The sequence below is a fragment of the Acanthochromis polyacanthus genome, chromosome 23, assembly GCF_021347895.1.
Source record: "Acanthochromis polyacanthus isolate Apoly-LR-REF ecotype Palm Island chromosome 23, KAUST_Apoly_ChrSc, whole genome shotgun sequence".
Taxonomy (NCBI): Eukaryota; Metazoa; Chordata; class Actinopteri; family Pomacentridae; genus Acanthochromis; species Acanthochromis polyacanthus.
In genome coordinates, this window is record NC_067135.1 from 3,081,051 (window position 1) to 3,097,838 (window position 16,788).

The 16,788-nt window shown below is 39.5% G+C and overlaps 1 protein-coding gene across 28 annotated transcripts in view; it reads right to left on the reverse strand.

The window, feature by feature from the left end:
* The window catches only part of camk2d1 (calcium/calmodulin-dependent protein kinase (CaM kinase) II delta 1), a 119,048-nt gene extending 107,712 nt beyond the window's left edge, over window positions 1-11,336 (reverse strand). For 20 of the 28 annotated variants that reach the window (XM_051943865.1, XM_022203439.2, XM_022203436.2 and 17 more), the window contains exons 1-2: window positions 7,725-7,868; window positions 4,328-4,422 (exon numbers count right to left, since the gene is read on the reverse strand). In XM_051943865.1, coding sequence (XP_051799825.1) covers window positions 4,328-4,422; window positions 7,725-7,786 — 157 coding nt within the window. In that variant the 5' untranslated portion in view covers window positions 7,787-7,868. Of the gene's footprint in view, window positions 1-4,327; window positions 4,423-7,724; window positions 8,055-11,318 lie in introns of those variants that run through there. The other 8 variants (XM_051943861.1, XM_051943857.1, XM_051943864.1 and 5 more) reach the window with 3 other exon arrangements.
* Window positions 11,337-16,788: the final 5,452 nt, after the last annotated feature.

Here is a 16,788-nt window from a genome sequence, read left to right on the forward strand (position 1 = left end):
TATCAGTCACAGTAGAATTTTCTTGTAGCTACCAATCAGCTCACTTCTGTGCTGTAACGATACCAACAATTTTAAACCCAACCATTCGACTGGTGCGAGTACGATCCTTAACATGCCTCAGTGTATCAGTGGTTAAAATTGTCCAGACAAAAGCCCAAAAACAGGAGCCACACTTCTCCCTAAATGCTCAAAGTTATGGTTTAGAACAGGACATGAAATCGAAGTTTAAGAAAGACTCTGCATGAGTCTAAAACCACAACTTCTGGGAGTCTCGGAGGCCAAGCTCCCGAAAGCAACGCCCCATCCTTAAGTTTTGCGTCACCTCATCTGTCACTGTTCATTTCCCCAGCAAACTAAAGAAGTAAAGAGGCGCTGCATGAAGCTAAAAGTACAAACTGTTGGCTTTAAACATGACCAATATGAAGCGGACTGTCCATCCGAGACCCAAACCCAACATCGAATTATTTTGCCAATCATCAATATTGACTAAATCGTTTTGGCCGATTGCTGATACTAATATTTCAAAGTTTTTCTACCTAAGTACCTGCCTGCTTTGTCTTTATGTTGTTGTACACCGCATGTCAAAAGTTTTAGGACGCTTTCTTATTCATTTGAATGAGAAAGCGTCCTAAAACTTTTGACAGGGGGTGTATGTAAGCTGCTGAATACTTGAATTTCCCTCGGGATTAACCATCCATCCATCCATCTGCACAGAACATCAAGTATCAAGTCTGTCCTGTAGTGGAATTAACATGGTATTAGCCTTGATTTCATTTGAAATCCTTTATGGTCTGATACTAGCATCATGAAAGCAGCGGTGTGTGCAAAAAAAGGCCACCAAAACCAAAAAGAAGTGGTGAAATTACAGCCATGGTGACACCCAGGATCCAGCTGGCCCACTTCCTGATTCCTCTGTGTGGATGGAGGTGACCTTGTACTGTGCTTCACCTGTAATTTATTCTGACAGGATGCTACAAGGATACGGAAGTTCAGTATGAAGACACGTTTGATATAAATACGCAACATTCAAATGTGCAAATACTGAAATTCATACGCACAACTACAGTGCTCCCACTGTCAAAGCAGATGGACAATAGATGGGATTCTAACTGCTGAGATACCTTCCTAACGTCACACTTTGAAGATCAGTTGTAGTACACTGCAGTCACGCCAGTATTCCTTTGAAAAGTCCTTCATCAGAAAGTACTTGAAGCTGAGGTTTACAGCCACATAAAGCTCTCTGATGAGATGGAGCTTCCTGTTTAGGATTTCTCCTCACGCAGCGGCAGCGTTGGCACCGACTCTGGGGTTTCCCCTCATTGAACGTGACCTTCAGTTCAGCCTGACCGCTTTAATATCACCAGCTGGTCCAACAGCGCAGCGCTGTATCTGCCTGAAGACAAATGTGCCTTCAGTGCTGGTTTCCCCCTCTTTTTCTCCTGAACGTCGCTGCTGTCATTTCAAACCACTGTAAAGCCAGATTGTGGCTTCGCAATTTGAACAACTGCACCATGCATGTAGAAGAAAACTGATTTAGTCGGTTTTATCAGTGTGTGACTCATCGAGGGCGTTCTGCTAATGAGTCAGCTGAAAGTAGAAATTGACAAACACTAGGAGTGCCTGAATGGTGTGACCAGATCCATTATTTACAATCGGAGCTGCATTTTGCCCACGTCAGAGGACAGTTCTGGTATTTTGCAATAATCAGAATGTAGACATGTCTTGGTAATGATGCAGTTTCTCAGTTTTAGACACTACTAAGGTTAATTCTTTGAGTAACTCGATGAGAGAACAAAGTTAAAGTCGTCTTTTGGTTCGTTCAACACCTCATCCAAGCATGCGTCTAATCTATCTCACCAACATCCTCATGATAAATCACATCAACTTTATGAGCGGTATTCTCCCAGATGTAGTTCAATGATATCAGTCAATGTGAGCAGTTCTGATTCAGGACATTTAGCATTTGGGTTCAAAAGCCTGTGAAGCATACGGTGCATCAAATTCAAATTAAGTAGACTTCAGATGTTATTTTAGTAGTCCAGATAAATACAGGATCAAAAAACTTAACAATATTGGAAAAACTGGACATTGCATTTTTGCTTTTATTCAATATATAGTGTTGTGAACATATAAAGCACTTTTTACCAGATGACTTCAATAGTTCTAGAAAAAAATAACCATGCTAGAATGATTAAGTTGACTAGTAGTAACTCCATCAAAGATAAAAAATAATTATAAAAGAGGTGTTTGGAACCTTCTTTAGAAATTGTAACACAAGCTAATGTATCCAAAATAAGTTTTGTTTGTGTTGGCTTTAGCTTTGACCACTGAAACGGTCGAATAAATGAGACGTTCTGCTTCCTGCAGCGGCGACGCTGTCAAAAGACGACCTGGTTTAGGTCTATGTTAAAACCAAACTAACAAAAACGATGCTTTTAAGGGGATTTTGTACCAGATACCCTTCCTAATTTCAGTTGGTTACCTGGCAAGAAATACTTCAGCATGTACCCCCCATAAAAACAGCAATCTGTCGTTTCCTAATATGCTAAAATATTGCTTAAAGTGTTCCCAACTACAGCGCTGAGTCAAAATGACAGCTGAGATGTGGAGTCGAACGGCACAAAAAAACCAAAACAAGTTAGCCAAAACATCTAAACCACTGATGGTAGCTACAGTAAGCATGTCGTTAAGGTTTCATTCCCTCCAATGGTGAAAAATAAAAGCCAGATGCATCGTTTTCTGTCACAAGAGCTAACAAATACGATAATACAGATTGATGGGGATGTGTACAGTCAACCCCTAAAGGCCCATTCTGAGCCAGGACAAACCCTGGTAAGGTCAAAGCTGAACCATGGAGAATGTCTGTAAACACTGATTAATGGCGGTTTTAGTAGTAAATTTACTTTTAGGCTTCGGTTTCAGTTTGGTTTGCCGTCAGTGTTGAACTTTTAAAGGTAAGAATATTGGTCGAAACTGCACCCGGGCAGTTTCATGTTTTCCATCACACTTTTATCCATGTGCTAACATAACTGCACAAGGGTTTTCTAATCATCAATGAGCCTTTCAGCACCATTAGCTAACACAATGTAGCATTAGAACACAGGAGTGATGGTTGCTGGAAATGTTCCTCTGTACCCCTATGGAGATATTCCACTAAAAATGTCCAGCTAGAATAATCATTTACCACAATAATAATATCTAGACTGGATTTCTGATTAATTAAATGTCATCTTCATTGAAAAAAATATGCTTTTCTTCCAAAAATAAGGACATTTCCCAAAATCTTTAAACAGTACTGTATAAAAACAAGGACCAATTAATAACAATAAATCAAAACTATCCATGAACACAGAGTCCTACTAAATAAACTCAGAAATAACAAGCTTTTTTTTTTCCTGAGTTCCATGAAAAGTTGGTTGTGACGTTGTCCAAACACCAGAGATTTACAATCATGCCCTCATCTTTCCATTTCACTCTCATTTTCTCCTTCAGGTGAGGGATATTCTGGCTCAGTGAAGCAATCTATCATGGACTTCCTGTCTATAAACATCTCACCTCTGGAGCTACAGCGACAATAACTCCATCAAGAACACAAAGTGGATATTCTCCTTTTAGTTTCGGTTTCGTTGTTTGTCACGTTTCTCTTTAAAAAACCACACATGCTAATCATTTTGCATTTTTCACGCAGCTGCTAATGCTGTGAGGAAATCCCCCGCTTCCCCTCTAGAGATGCTACATCTGCCGCCGTGCTCTCCATCGACCTCTCCGAGCGGATCTCCTTCGTATTCGTGAGCGCCGATCAATCGGTGCGTCCAGGCAGCGGAAGGCTCGGCCCCGCGGTTAATGATGGAGAGGATAAATAAAACGAAAAAATGCCTCCGCTCCCTGGACAGACGCTCCATTACAGAAAGAAAAAAAGGCCATCGGAGAGTTTCTCCTCCACCAGCCTGAGTTTTAATGTGAAAGACGGCTCTGTGAGTCACGGACAGCTCATCAGAAATCAGAGGCTGCGGTTGATGAGTCACAAAAGCTGCTCGTTGATGAGCGCGGCGACAAAAAGCACATGAAGAGAGAAAAAAATGGAATTTAAAGAAGCTGGAGGGGCGAGCTGTGGTTAGCGTGACCCCGCTACTACAGACGTGACGGGGAGGGAAAACGGCAGAGGCGTGAGAAAACGCACCGCCAGAGAGAATGAGGAAGTCTGTTTGAACGGAGGGGGGCCTTTAAACAGAACCACTGTAAGCAAAACACGGTTTCAGAGTGGCCTTCTGACACACAAAACAGTGTTTAAGGAGCTTCAGGCAGCAGCAGTCAGTCGTGTACTCACCCCTGGCAGACAGCTTCTTGGTATTGATTATTTTCGCAGCGTACTCCTGCCCCGTGGAAATCTTCATGCACCTCCTCACCACAGAGAAAGCACCCCTACGGGACACCAAGAAGTCGGGTTAGTCGCTGTTTTCCAGAAAGGACACATTCAGATTTAGCCGTGACCACGTCGCCCTGCTTTGGCCTCTTTTGATGGGAGTTTTAACGAACACGACATCCCATCATGGAGCTCCACAGGTTACTCTTGACCTCGGACAAAACAATCTCAGCCCAAAGTGCACTCTTTGAATGGTATTAAAGCTTCATCAGCAGACTGAAGCTCTGGTTCAAATGTCACTTATATTTATCACTCCATTTATTTCAGTCCTGGGGCTGCTTCCACCAGTCTCAAGTACATTTTTGTTTGCTTTAGTCGTGTAAAAGTGTTCTGTAATATCTTCCCTGCAAACACCGGATGCAAAAAACAAAATCCACCCTCCTTATTCAAACTGAGCAGAGGAAACCTCATCTGCTGGAGTCTTACAGTTGGCTGGTATTACAAGACTACACAAAGAAATGTGTCAACCACACATTTGTTTTGCCGCTCGCACACGATAGCAAAGTGTTTCTGAAGGCCGTGCATGCAAACGCACACGTTCTCACTTCTGGGTTTTTTTTTAAATAAAACAGAACCTCAAGTCATCAGAAGTCGACTCCAAGTCACGTAAACTCCCATCCAGTGCTCATATGGAAAGAAAAAGAAAACAATGACGCAAAAAAAAAGTCTCCTTCGCTTTTTGCTAACTTTAGTCTCTGGATATTTGAATCTGAAGTTGTCACAAATCATCATTTTTGGAGCTCAAGTTAAATTAAAGTTAATCAGCAAATGTTTGAAAGACAAGTCAAGCATGTCCACACAGAAATCGTGTTTTTTTGTCGTCATCTCAGCCCCATTTTAGACTCAACTCTACTTTAATCTGATTGGTTTACTTGAACCACACATCTAGAAAAGCGACGTCCAAGTTAAGTCGACTCCCATCCGGTGCTTGTATGAAAAGAAAAGGCAAACATTTAAACTTTTGGTTAAGTCTCCTTCTTCAGGCTGTGATGTTTGAATCTGAAGTTGTCAAAAGTCCTCGTTTTTGCAGCTCATGTCAGATTTAAGTTAATCAGCAAATGTCTATCAGACAAGTCTAGCGTGTCCACACACAAATCCTGTTTTTCAATCATCCATTTCAACCTCTACTTTAATCAGACTAGTTTACTTGTGCCACACACCTTTAAAAGTGACACGAAGCTCATTTTTATGCTTTTAATCTATTAAACCTCTGCACTGAAGGTGTACTGGGATGCTTTAGGGCACAGTTTTCTTTCCGTATACGAGAATTTTCATCTCCTCCCCAAAGAGGCACCAGCCAGGGCCGAGGAAAAATCCCCACCGTTGAAATAACATGAATTCAGAATAGAAACATTTGTTTTGCTAATGGTCAAAAATGAAAAGTAGAGGCAGAATTTTCTGTCAAACACGGCTGATTCTGCCCACTCTCATGCTCAGTCATCCCCCAAAGGGACACTGTGAGCCAGGAAAAACCCCGAATACTGAGCCTGAAAGCAGAAACAGCAAACCAACTAATTAAAAAACAACAAACTCCACATCTAGAAATATATTATTTAGCAGTAAGACATCACAACTGACAGCCTGCCAATTTACAACAAGCATGTAAAGGCTGCAAAATCCACTTTGTCAGAAAGATATGGAGGTTCACGACACAGAAATTTTCTGCTTGAGAAGGAACATGTGGGGGGTGTGGCTACTAAAATGATGGAATTTGTCTGCACTGAGCTGCACGGCACAAAACAAGCTGGATTCATCCGCTCTGCTTGTCAACTAGTTCCACGTAACAACGAAGCGCCGTAAGTCGAGGACGCCGTAAACCGAGGACCTCCTGTATTGGTAACATCTACAGACATCTTTTTCATGTTTTTCTAAATTTTCTCACCATGTTATCAAATAAATGAAACTTTTTTAAAGCAATTATCATGGCATTATACTGGTGTCGTGCTGCACAGAAGACACGTTTGTGTTCTCTCTACTTCTAGTCATTTCCATACAGCTGCAAGATTTTATATTACAGTGAAAAATGAGCTCAAAAAAATGTGAAACCTTCTAGAGTCAGAGGGTTCATCTCTGGATGTGTTTGTTACTCATGAACTCCACCGCTTTATGGCATTTACTGGATTTTTGACACGATGTTTGCAAAAAAAAGTTCCAATTGTGCGACAGGTATGTGGACGGAAAGGACGGCAACAAGTGCAAACATGAGCTCCATCCGAGGAGCAGATCTGGTGTCAGACTGCTCCACATACTTTCTGAACTGAATACATCCAATCAGCCTGCTTCCTTCAGATGAGAACATTTCAGATCGTTCACAGAATCCACTTTCTAATGAGCTTTAAAACAGGAGTTCATTCTAAAAGTATGCAGTCTGTTGCAAATTGCGACATACAAGAATTCTGCTCCAAGGCAGGAGTTCAGTAAAAGCTTGGAACTATTTTTATTCCAAAACACAAAGTGCAGCAATGACCGATGCAAATGCTCATTGATAAATAATAAAAGCTGACAGAATGAACTTTGAGTTCACTTGTGACTTCTTAAAAACAAAACAAAAATCTCTGGCAGTCTGCAGGATTCCACCTGAGGCGAGGAGAGCCACACCTTCAGAAAGCAGGTCGTCCTTAATCTGACATGTGTAACTGCATATTTTGACTACAGTTCCACATTGCTTTTACGAAGTGCATGTGTGAAGCACAGATATACTGATCAACTGCAAACCTTTGGTATTTTGGTGAAAACTTACACTGACAAACACATTCTTCACTTAGAGAGCCAGCTGACCTCATGTCTGCACCAAACTCCCTTCAAAATTCTGCATTTTTAAGCTTCTCTATCATTTCTCTTAGTAATAACGCTGGGTGGAGCATATTTTACAACCTCTTGCAAATCCAAATGAGGTATTTTAATATTCGGCTTGCATTCCAGTGCAATCAGGGGCGTTGCATTTAAATTTTGCAACTTTTAAAATCACCTCCAGACGAGCAAAACAGACGCATGTTGCGTTAAACCAGCAGGGAGAACCAATGTAAACAAAACATAAACACACGAGAGCATGAAAAGCATTAAGACGAACTCAAGAGAAGGAGTTGGGGTTTAATTTTAAAAAGTGTTACATAAATTCTAGCTCTTAATTTGAGTCGATAAGCAGCGTGGAAGTAAAATAGGCAGCTTTTTGAATGGGGTTTCGTCCTGCAAGCACGTACCGCCTATCCAGGTAGGTGCAGGTAGATCAGTCGAGCAGATTTAAGCTTCACCTAAACTACATATTTGATTAAAAAAAAGTAAAAACACGGTGAGAACTTACTTCCCCAGTTCCTCGTACAGTTGGTACTCATCAGTAAACCTGGTGCAGGTGGTTGAAGCCATGGTACAGGTGAGCAGGAGCGAGAAACTGAAAGCCGAATAACAAATCCTTTTATTTTCCTCCCGAAGTGCCACTTGTCGCCTTCTGGAGAACAAAAAAAAAACAATAAATTAAAAAAAACAAAAAAACAAAAAGCAAAGTAGGGAGCTAGTCAGAAGTGAGTCCTGAATGCGGTGAAGCTCAGAGCCCCGATTTAAGTCCTGGACCTGACAGGGACGTCGCGACCTGCTGTTGTGTTTATTTCTCCGCTGACACTTGGATTAGTTGACCGCCGTCAAGATAGAATTAATGCACGAGTTCCACATCCGCTAGGGAGTTTCGAAATAAAAGCACAGAGTTGCCGTTTTATGTAAATTTACTTGCGGAGAAATAATTGGTAATATGATAATCATAGTTAATTATGATTATGCAGTGTGTTTTTACAATGCCGTTTTGTTTTTTTCATGTCATCTACAAAAAGTTGAATGCACTATATTTATGCTTTTACTGGTTCTAATTTTGTTTCTATTTAGTTCGTATTTTCTGCTTATATTTATAATTTTAAAACATATTTTTCGACTTATACATGAGCTAAAAATATAAACAGGAGCAGAAAAATATGTCCTACAAGTACATAGCATATTTTCTATTCATGTTTACATTGTAAGGTCATATTTTTCTGCTAATTTATATAATTTTAGGACATATTTTTCTGCTCATGTTTATACTTTTAGCTCATGTTTTTCCTCTCATGTTTAGATTTTTATTTTTGTTGTACATGTTTTTATTTTTACCTAATATTTTTCGCTCATTTTTTAAAAATATTTTAGGACATATTTTTCTGCTCATGTTTATATTTTTAACTCACAGAAAAGAGGAAAAATATCACCTAAAAATCAAACCATAAGTAGAAACATATAAACTAAAATTATAAACAAAAGAAAAAAATATTATCAAAAAATATAAACAGAAGTAGAAAAAAATATCTAGTCATTTGTTTATCTCAAGACAAGGAGCATTTTTGTTTTGTTTTGTTGTTTGCTGTTGTTTATATTTTACACACACATTTAAAATCTTTAACCCAAACAACAATGAAGACAAAACAAACTCTGTATGTTCCTTTTAATGTTTTTACAGCAGTGAATGTGGTAAAATAATGACAAAAAACAATGTAGCTCTTGTATAGTTAAATATTTTAAGTCGTATTTGTTTTGTTTTTAGATGCAAAGTTTATATTTAGCAGTGGTACGTTTTTTTGGAGATACTTTCTTTTTGTTTTATTGTGGAGGTAAAACATCTTCACATCCGTTTTGTTCTTAAAACTCGGTGTCTGACTGGACAAAGCTGGATCCCTCTCAGCGCTTCCTGATTCAAACTCTGCACAGCGGCTCCATCTACAGGCAGCAGAGTCCTCCTGCTACAGATATTACCACTAATATTATTAATCTACACCAGGCAGGTGCAGGGGGGGCTGGAGCACCTGCCCCTTTTGCCTCTTGACGCCCAAAGTGCCCGTTTGTCAAAGTTTTGTTTTTTATTTGTAAGTCTGTGTCTGACTCCACACACGTCTGTCATCAGTTACAGCTGCTAGTTAACCACACAGCGCTGAGAGGATAAAGTATGACAGGCTTCTTTTTGTTTCTGTTGTCATGGGCGACGTGCATCAGAGAGATGAATTGTTTTGCTGTCAGTGAGCTGCAGTGTGTTTCCTGTTTCTAGAGGCAATCAGGCATGTTACTGAAACTATGTACATTCATTTTCACATAATTTTGGACTATTGCAGTAGAAATAAAATAATAATAATAATTAGAAGAAATGGAATTGTGATTTTCTCAATCTCTCATTTAAGGATATCAGTACTTGTTGATAAAATTTGTACATATAAACAAATAAAATATTATATGCACAAATATAAAATATGTAACTTTTATAACTTTGCTGTCTTGCGCAAAGTGATACATTTAAATACATGATTTCTGGATCTTTTCTCTTTTTTAAACTTTATTATTAGCACTACAAATAACAAAGGACGGATTATGAATCAGCACCATGGAGCAAATCTGTGGCTATAAAGGTATGAAATTTAAAAACAAGGACTCCAGGAAGAGCAGCCACAGTTAAACAGTCCAGTGGTGATCTAAATTCAACTTCAGAACAGTAGCAGTTTGAAGAGCCCAATGATGACCACCTCAGGGTTTGAACAACCAACCTTCTGAACAGTAGTTCAAAGACTTAACCATCGCACCACTGATTCTACATAACGTGCTACATGAATATGGGTTCCTGCAACTAAGACATTTATATTGTAAGGCCTGTTTCTGCACGGCGTTCCAAATTCCTGCTCCATGTGCCCCCTTTTAACTTTGAGCACCTGTCCCTCCAAAGGTCTCTGCACGGCCCTGTTTACAGTGAAGGTTCTACTATGGAACCAGTTTGACATGTTCAGGTGTTCTTTGTGTGAAAACTCAGAGATTTCAGGGATCAGAAGGTGGTTTTCAACTTTCTCTGTGAACTTTCTGCTTCAACTTTAAACTAAATTTCCTTCACTAAGCCAGCCCTCTGGACTTCCAGTAAGCTGTGTTCCTATTGGCTGTCCAGGTGGCTGCTTGGTGTCATCAGGAACACCTGAGCAGCTCAGTGTCTTCCTGCTTTATGTCTGCAGTCAAACATTTGTCAGCGGTTTGAGCAGGAGAAGGTGAGCTTCAGAGTAGAAATGAGAAGGAAACCTTGTTGACCCGTGTGGTGAGGTCCTGTACCAAGAGTTTGAGCAGGTTGTGAAGAGTCTGTAGTTCTTTGGTCTGAAAGCACCAGAAGAGTCGACTCATTAAAGGAGAAAACAGGAGATATTGTTGGTTCTTCTGTCGCTCTGCAGTTTCTTTAGACTGAATGTCAAGTTTCTATTTTAAATGATTTACTGTGTGAGCCCAAGAAGACTTCAATAAACTCCCTCCATCCCCTGAACACAACACATTTTATTACCATGTAAAATCAAATTTTTGTAAATATGTTTTTGAGTTTTAATAAGTTTTTCTCTTTGCTTGTGTAGTTTTGTCATCTGTGTGAAAGGTTCTAAACAAATAAAGTTGAACTGATAAACTGAATAACTCATGATTGTGACAACAGAAGTATTGTGATTTAAGGGTTTGTTTCATTTTTAAGGAGTACCCGGAGAAAACCCACGCATGCACAGGGAGAACATGCAAACTCCATACAGAAAGATCCCAGGCCGGGATTTGAACCGGGGATCTTCTTGCTGCAAGGCAAAAGTGCTAACCACTACTGCACTGTGCAGCCCTCTTTCACAACCTTCATTCTGAAATGTACACACTCAAAAAGAGACCTCGAAGGCACCACAGCAGTATTCATGACACGCTAACTGTAATATATTAGGTCAGTCATTAGCAGGAAGCTACTGGCTAATCAGGGTAATTAGGTCATGCTGCTTTTAGAGCTGTATTGGTATATTTGGGACAAATTAAACGAAAAGTAACATTTTCAAAAAGAAACCAGCACATAAGTGGAGTAAAAATGCCACAGCGGCCTGATGGGGTTCACCTTGCAGATCGGCTGTTAACTGGATCTCCATTAATCCTCATTTAGTCTTTAATCCAGCAGCGAAGAAGTGGAGCTTCCTGCAGATCCACGGTGATGGACTCAGTGTGGGCTGATTATCTGCTCTCACACTCATGTTCTCTGCAAATTGGAGCAGTTCACAAATGACTGAAGGGCTGCGTGTCGACAGAGAAGAAAAAAACACACACTAAGCTGTCTATATCTATCTGCATCAGCACCATCTCCATGACGATGAGGCTATTTTTAGCAGATTTGCCTCCAAAGGGGTTTTCACGCTGCGTTCTGCCCTCTAGTGATGAGATGTAATCATGGATGTCAACAGGTTGTTTCAGGACTCTTTTTTCTGGGATATCTTTGGGTTTTAAGAGACATCGTTAACTGGAGGAACTCCGAAATGGAAAAAGCATCTACAGGTTGAACTTTGATCTGGTTTAAGCACACGGATCTCCATGATAGATCCTCTTCTTGATTCATTCTGGAACTTCTGATCACATCAAATGGTCTTTATCTGTTTTTTCATGTTTATAAGGGAACTTTAAAGGATAGTTTTTGGACAAAAAATGATAAAATTTGAAGAAATAGCAAAGAATGAGCAAGTAAAGGGCTATTGTCCTCATTGAAGAGGTCCATCAAGGTCTTGTACATAAGATACATCGAATCTTTGAAACATCTTGTCGTGGAAATAGAATTGCAACGTCCTATAAAAAGTCTTGCAGAACTCGGAGACTTCTCCAGAAAAGCTAAATTCTTTGGAGATCTAAAACATCTGAAGAACATTCTTTTTTGAAGAACAAACTCAGCGGTCAACAGAAAGAAGAAGAAGAAAAAAAAACAGAAGAAGAAGAAGGAAGCCAACCTGAACACCTGCTGGTTGGACACCTGCCAGAGCTGGACAGTCAGCACGCAGGTGAGACAATTAAATACCTGGTTTTCCTGCACTCAATCCATTCTTTGACGCACTTTGAAAGCATCAACAGTCCAAAAATGACAAGAAACTTAATTTCAAGCTTGTCCGGTTTGAGAAAGGAGGAGACGTTTTCTGGGTGTAAAGTAGATATTTACACCCAGAAAACATGTTTCTGTGATGGTAAAAATGTGGATCTAGTTCTTCCATGTTTCTCTAGATGATGATGAGAGTGTAGAGAATGTACTTCATGTCTTTAGTCTTTGTTGATTACTGAAAAATACTGATAATTTATCCATTCCTGGGTGAGTTCAACAGTTTTATGCATCAAATGTAAAATCTCTGTCAGAAAACAAAGCAGTTTTCATCCAACAAAACTATATATTGCAGTTATTTAACCACTGAAGATGCAAATCATGAGTGTTTGTGTCCCTCTGGTGGTCAATTTCAGTAACTACAACTCCACACGCACTGAAGGATACACTGATAGAAGTTTGTCACTTTTATTAGCCCTGCTAGTTGTACTCTCTGTAATATGTGTATTTATAACATTTAAGTAATATAAACCAGAACTATGTTTTACTTTAACTTACAGCAGAAACTCTGCCACAGCTGGACGAACTGGTCAGTGGCCATGAAGCCTAAAAGCAACTGCTGAGCCTTTCATGAGCTTTTCTTTTGCTCCTCCAGGTTGCACATAATTTAGATTGAGGTAAACAAATTAAAAGCCATTTTACTGTGAGATTTTCTGTGTTTATCAATGGACAAGGACCTAATGATGGAGACAGGGAGACCAGGTAAATGCAAAACTCACCCAAGTGTTTCTCATCCACAGAAAGCGCACAAAAAAACTAAAAAACTAACATATAAAACGGCATATCATCTGCATAAAGTGGCAAAACAGATACTGCAAAATAATGGAAAATAACTCACAATAAAACAGTCAGTTCCCACAATTAAAAGAAGCTGTCTAGCCTTAATTTTACACAATAAATGATACTGATAACTTGTTAACAAATCAAAACAAAGACAAGAGAGCAAACACAGAATGGCTGGAGAATACAAGCTGAAGAAAACTAATCCAAAGAGAAATCCAAAGAATCCTACAATCAAAAGAGGCAAGAGGAACATAAAGGAAGCACTTCAAATTGTTTCAGGAAAACACTGAAATGGGAGAGAAAACCTGCAAACAGACTAAAATATACTGCAAATATGATCAGAGTTACATCAAACCAATGTCTGCCTTTTGAAAATAAGCCTGATAAAACATCAAAATTATGACAAACTGCATTAACTGTGATTGATAGTAAATAAATAACGGTGTTGGCTTGCTTTACTGTACAAAACAGCTAGAGGGAGCTATTCTTCCATTTTAAGAGATGTTGGTTGAGAAGCTCTTGTAACTTTCTTTGACTATGAATCTGTCTTATTGACCAAAGATACGATGGAAGAATTCAAAACGATTTTTTTTGGTAACAAGACAACCCGTTATAAAGGGTTTATAAGCTGTAACTGATACTTCATTGACATATAATAAACAGTTTACCAGGACAATGTAAACTTCTAATAACAGTTGTAGATTTCTTGAATTTTTTTTTCGAACATTGGCTCAACTTTGGACTACATTTGCGATTTTCCAGCTTCAACGGGAGGGACTCACATGCACGTTCAGTCAAAACATAGAAATGAGAAGCTTGAATTTCAAAAGAGGTAGTTTCCCTCCACTTGTAAAGATCATATACATCACGGCAGTCAAGTTTTCAATGACGACACCCCCTGTCAAAAGTTTTGAGACGGGTTCTAATTCATTTGAATGAGAAAGTGTCTCAAACCTTTCGACAGGGGGTGTATGTAGGACACGTCCCTAAACATGTGGTCAAAATTTACAGCTCTCCCAGTACTAATTTACCGCATGCTATCTTATCTACGCTAAAGAAAAGCAGCACATGCAGCAGTGTGAGTGACACTTTGGCAGCATGAAATCTCCTCCCTTCCACCCTACGCAGGTTTAAAGGTGGTCTCACATCACTCAGAATCAGAGTTGCGAAGACGGGGATTGATGCCGCGACATGCAGCGCTACATTTTCCCTCACTTAGTCTTGGCGTGAGCCGCAGACAGCATGTGGAGATCGCATAAAGAGACGATCCAGCGTTCCCATCTGGCGGTGGGAGAGGCATGGAAGGGAAGGTCAGTGTGGAGACCCAGGAGGCCGAGGGAGAGGGAGGCTTCCAGCGCTACAGTAAAAGTCTTCTCACACATAGTGGAGTTATATAACAGCTAAAGTTTGACATGTATGGGGGTTTTGATGGGTGATAATCAATGACTTTTTAGCACATTCAATGAAATATACATGTGTGTATATGTGACTATATTCCAACTGTAAGTGTTGAGTGTTTCCATATGTCTAGATTGTGAATGTATCTAAAACATAATGTCTTAGGAATGAAGATGAGATTAGTTAAGCCACTTTTATTGACCCTTTGATGCACAACAGGGGTCAAAAGTGACTCATATTCAATGGAAAATAAGTATCTCTTGCCCCACGTTGTGCATCAAAGGGTTAATCCCAAGTGGGAGAACTCATTTACTCTTACACACAATATTAAATTTGCCAAAAAACAACAACAAAATAAATGCCAAACGCTTAAAAGCAACATGAGAGTTCATTAAATCTGACCACATGCGCTACAAAAAGCTTCCTTTGAACACTAGCTGCTCGCTAAATTAGCCTCCAAGTGAAGCTGCACATAAGACAGTCATTACTTCTAATTTTCCCCTCAAAGGATTACACGCACCGCTGAAAGTGGACAAACATTGGCTGAAGTTGAACAAATATGATCTTATTTTTCAGAAACTGGTCCAGAATTCGAGGCAGATGATGATAAAATCGCACTCATCATAAGCTAACTGCTCGGGCGCATTATTGAAAACAGATAGTTGGATGCAGTTTATCATCCTGCAAGCTCATTTTAATTGATGTTAAAATACAATTTTCCTATTATTTCCATGTCTGTAAGGTGTTTTTTATACGCTAGAAGACATATTATCACTGATACAAGCAGCCGACTCCATATTTTAAGATTTACACCTTGAATCTGAAGTGTTCAAAAAGACAATTCTGACTTCCAGGGTTTAAAATATAATAAATCAAAGGATCTTAGTTGGATGGGGATTTTTGGCTTGTGAGGGTATGTTTTAGAAAGCCAAGAAGTAAATGTATATTCCATCTTTAAGTGCTGGTTTTGCTCCACCTGACGACAGAAAGTCTGGATGTAAACGCTGACATGTTGGATGAGAGTTGTTGATCGTCTGTTGAGTCCGATGGGCTTCGTAAATGTGACGTTTCATTAATTAAAAGACAAATAAAGCTTACAATCATAAGCCAGCCAGGGATTGTGTTCCACCTACACTGTGAACGTACGTTTGTCCGTCCGTCCGTCCGTCTGTCTGTGTGCAACATTGACCAAAAATAGACTAACAGATCTGGATGAAATTTTCAGTGACGGTCAGAAATGACTCAAGGACCAAGTGATTAGATTTTGGCAGTGACGCGGCTTATAGTCTGGATCCTGTATCAAAAGATCTAAAATAATCATTCATACGACAAATACGAGTCGACTTATGGATTGTCTGTTAATAAAAAGTCGATATTTTAGATAAAATTAGCTTGGAAACTTTTATATTTACACTGAAAAGATGAGTTGATTCCACTGAATTCCTTTGAAGATGATGTTTTTGTCGAATCATCCGTTCAGACTCTTAACTCTTCGTCCACGTTCGTCTGAGCAGAAACAAACGGAAACGTCATCTTGAAGCTCATGAAACCTCAGCCTTTCCATTTCCTGTGATTTAACTCACAGCCTGGCATGCAGAAGGTGGGGGGAGGTTAGAGCTTCACAGCTGATTTGAATCCAGTTTTTTTCTGAATTCCTGGCAGTGAAGAAGAAAAAAAAGTCTGTGGAGGTCTGGATGTCTGCCAGAGCACTGAACAGCTGAGTGATTGGGCCTGACGCCACAAAGGAGGAATCATCCAGCCTCACAGCGAGCATCTTCAGGTCTTATCTCACTTTATGAGTAGATGTTGCTTTTTCTGACATTTTTTCTTATTAAACTTTTGTGCAGTTTGTTCTGAAATGAGCATTATTTTTGATTTTAAGACATTTTTTTTTAGTTTTGGCCATCATTTTCCTAAGTTCTACCAAAATTAGACATAGAAATGTAACTTTCGCTGCAGATTTTTAAGAGTTTTCATTCATTTAATGGCACAAATTACAAAAATAAGAACCAAAACCATCCCCAAAGCACACAGGATTTATAAAAATCTGACACAAAACACTTGTGGAAAACATTCACAACACAGAAGGAAGCGGTAGCAGTGCAGCAGAGAGAATGCAGAGCTCAAACGTTTAAGTTGGATGGAATATGTGATGATAAAATGACTTTGGCGTCTGTTTAAGTTACTGCAAAGCGCCATTCTGCATATTAAAAAGCCTAATTCACTGAAAAATGTTTTGAATTCACCTTTTCTGGGGCTTTGTTGATGTTAA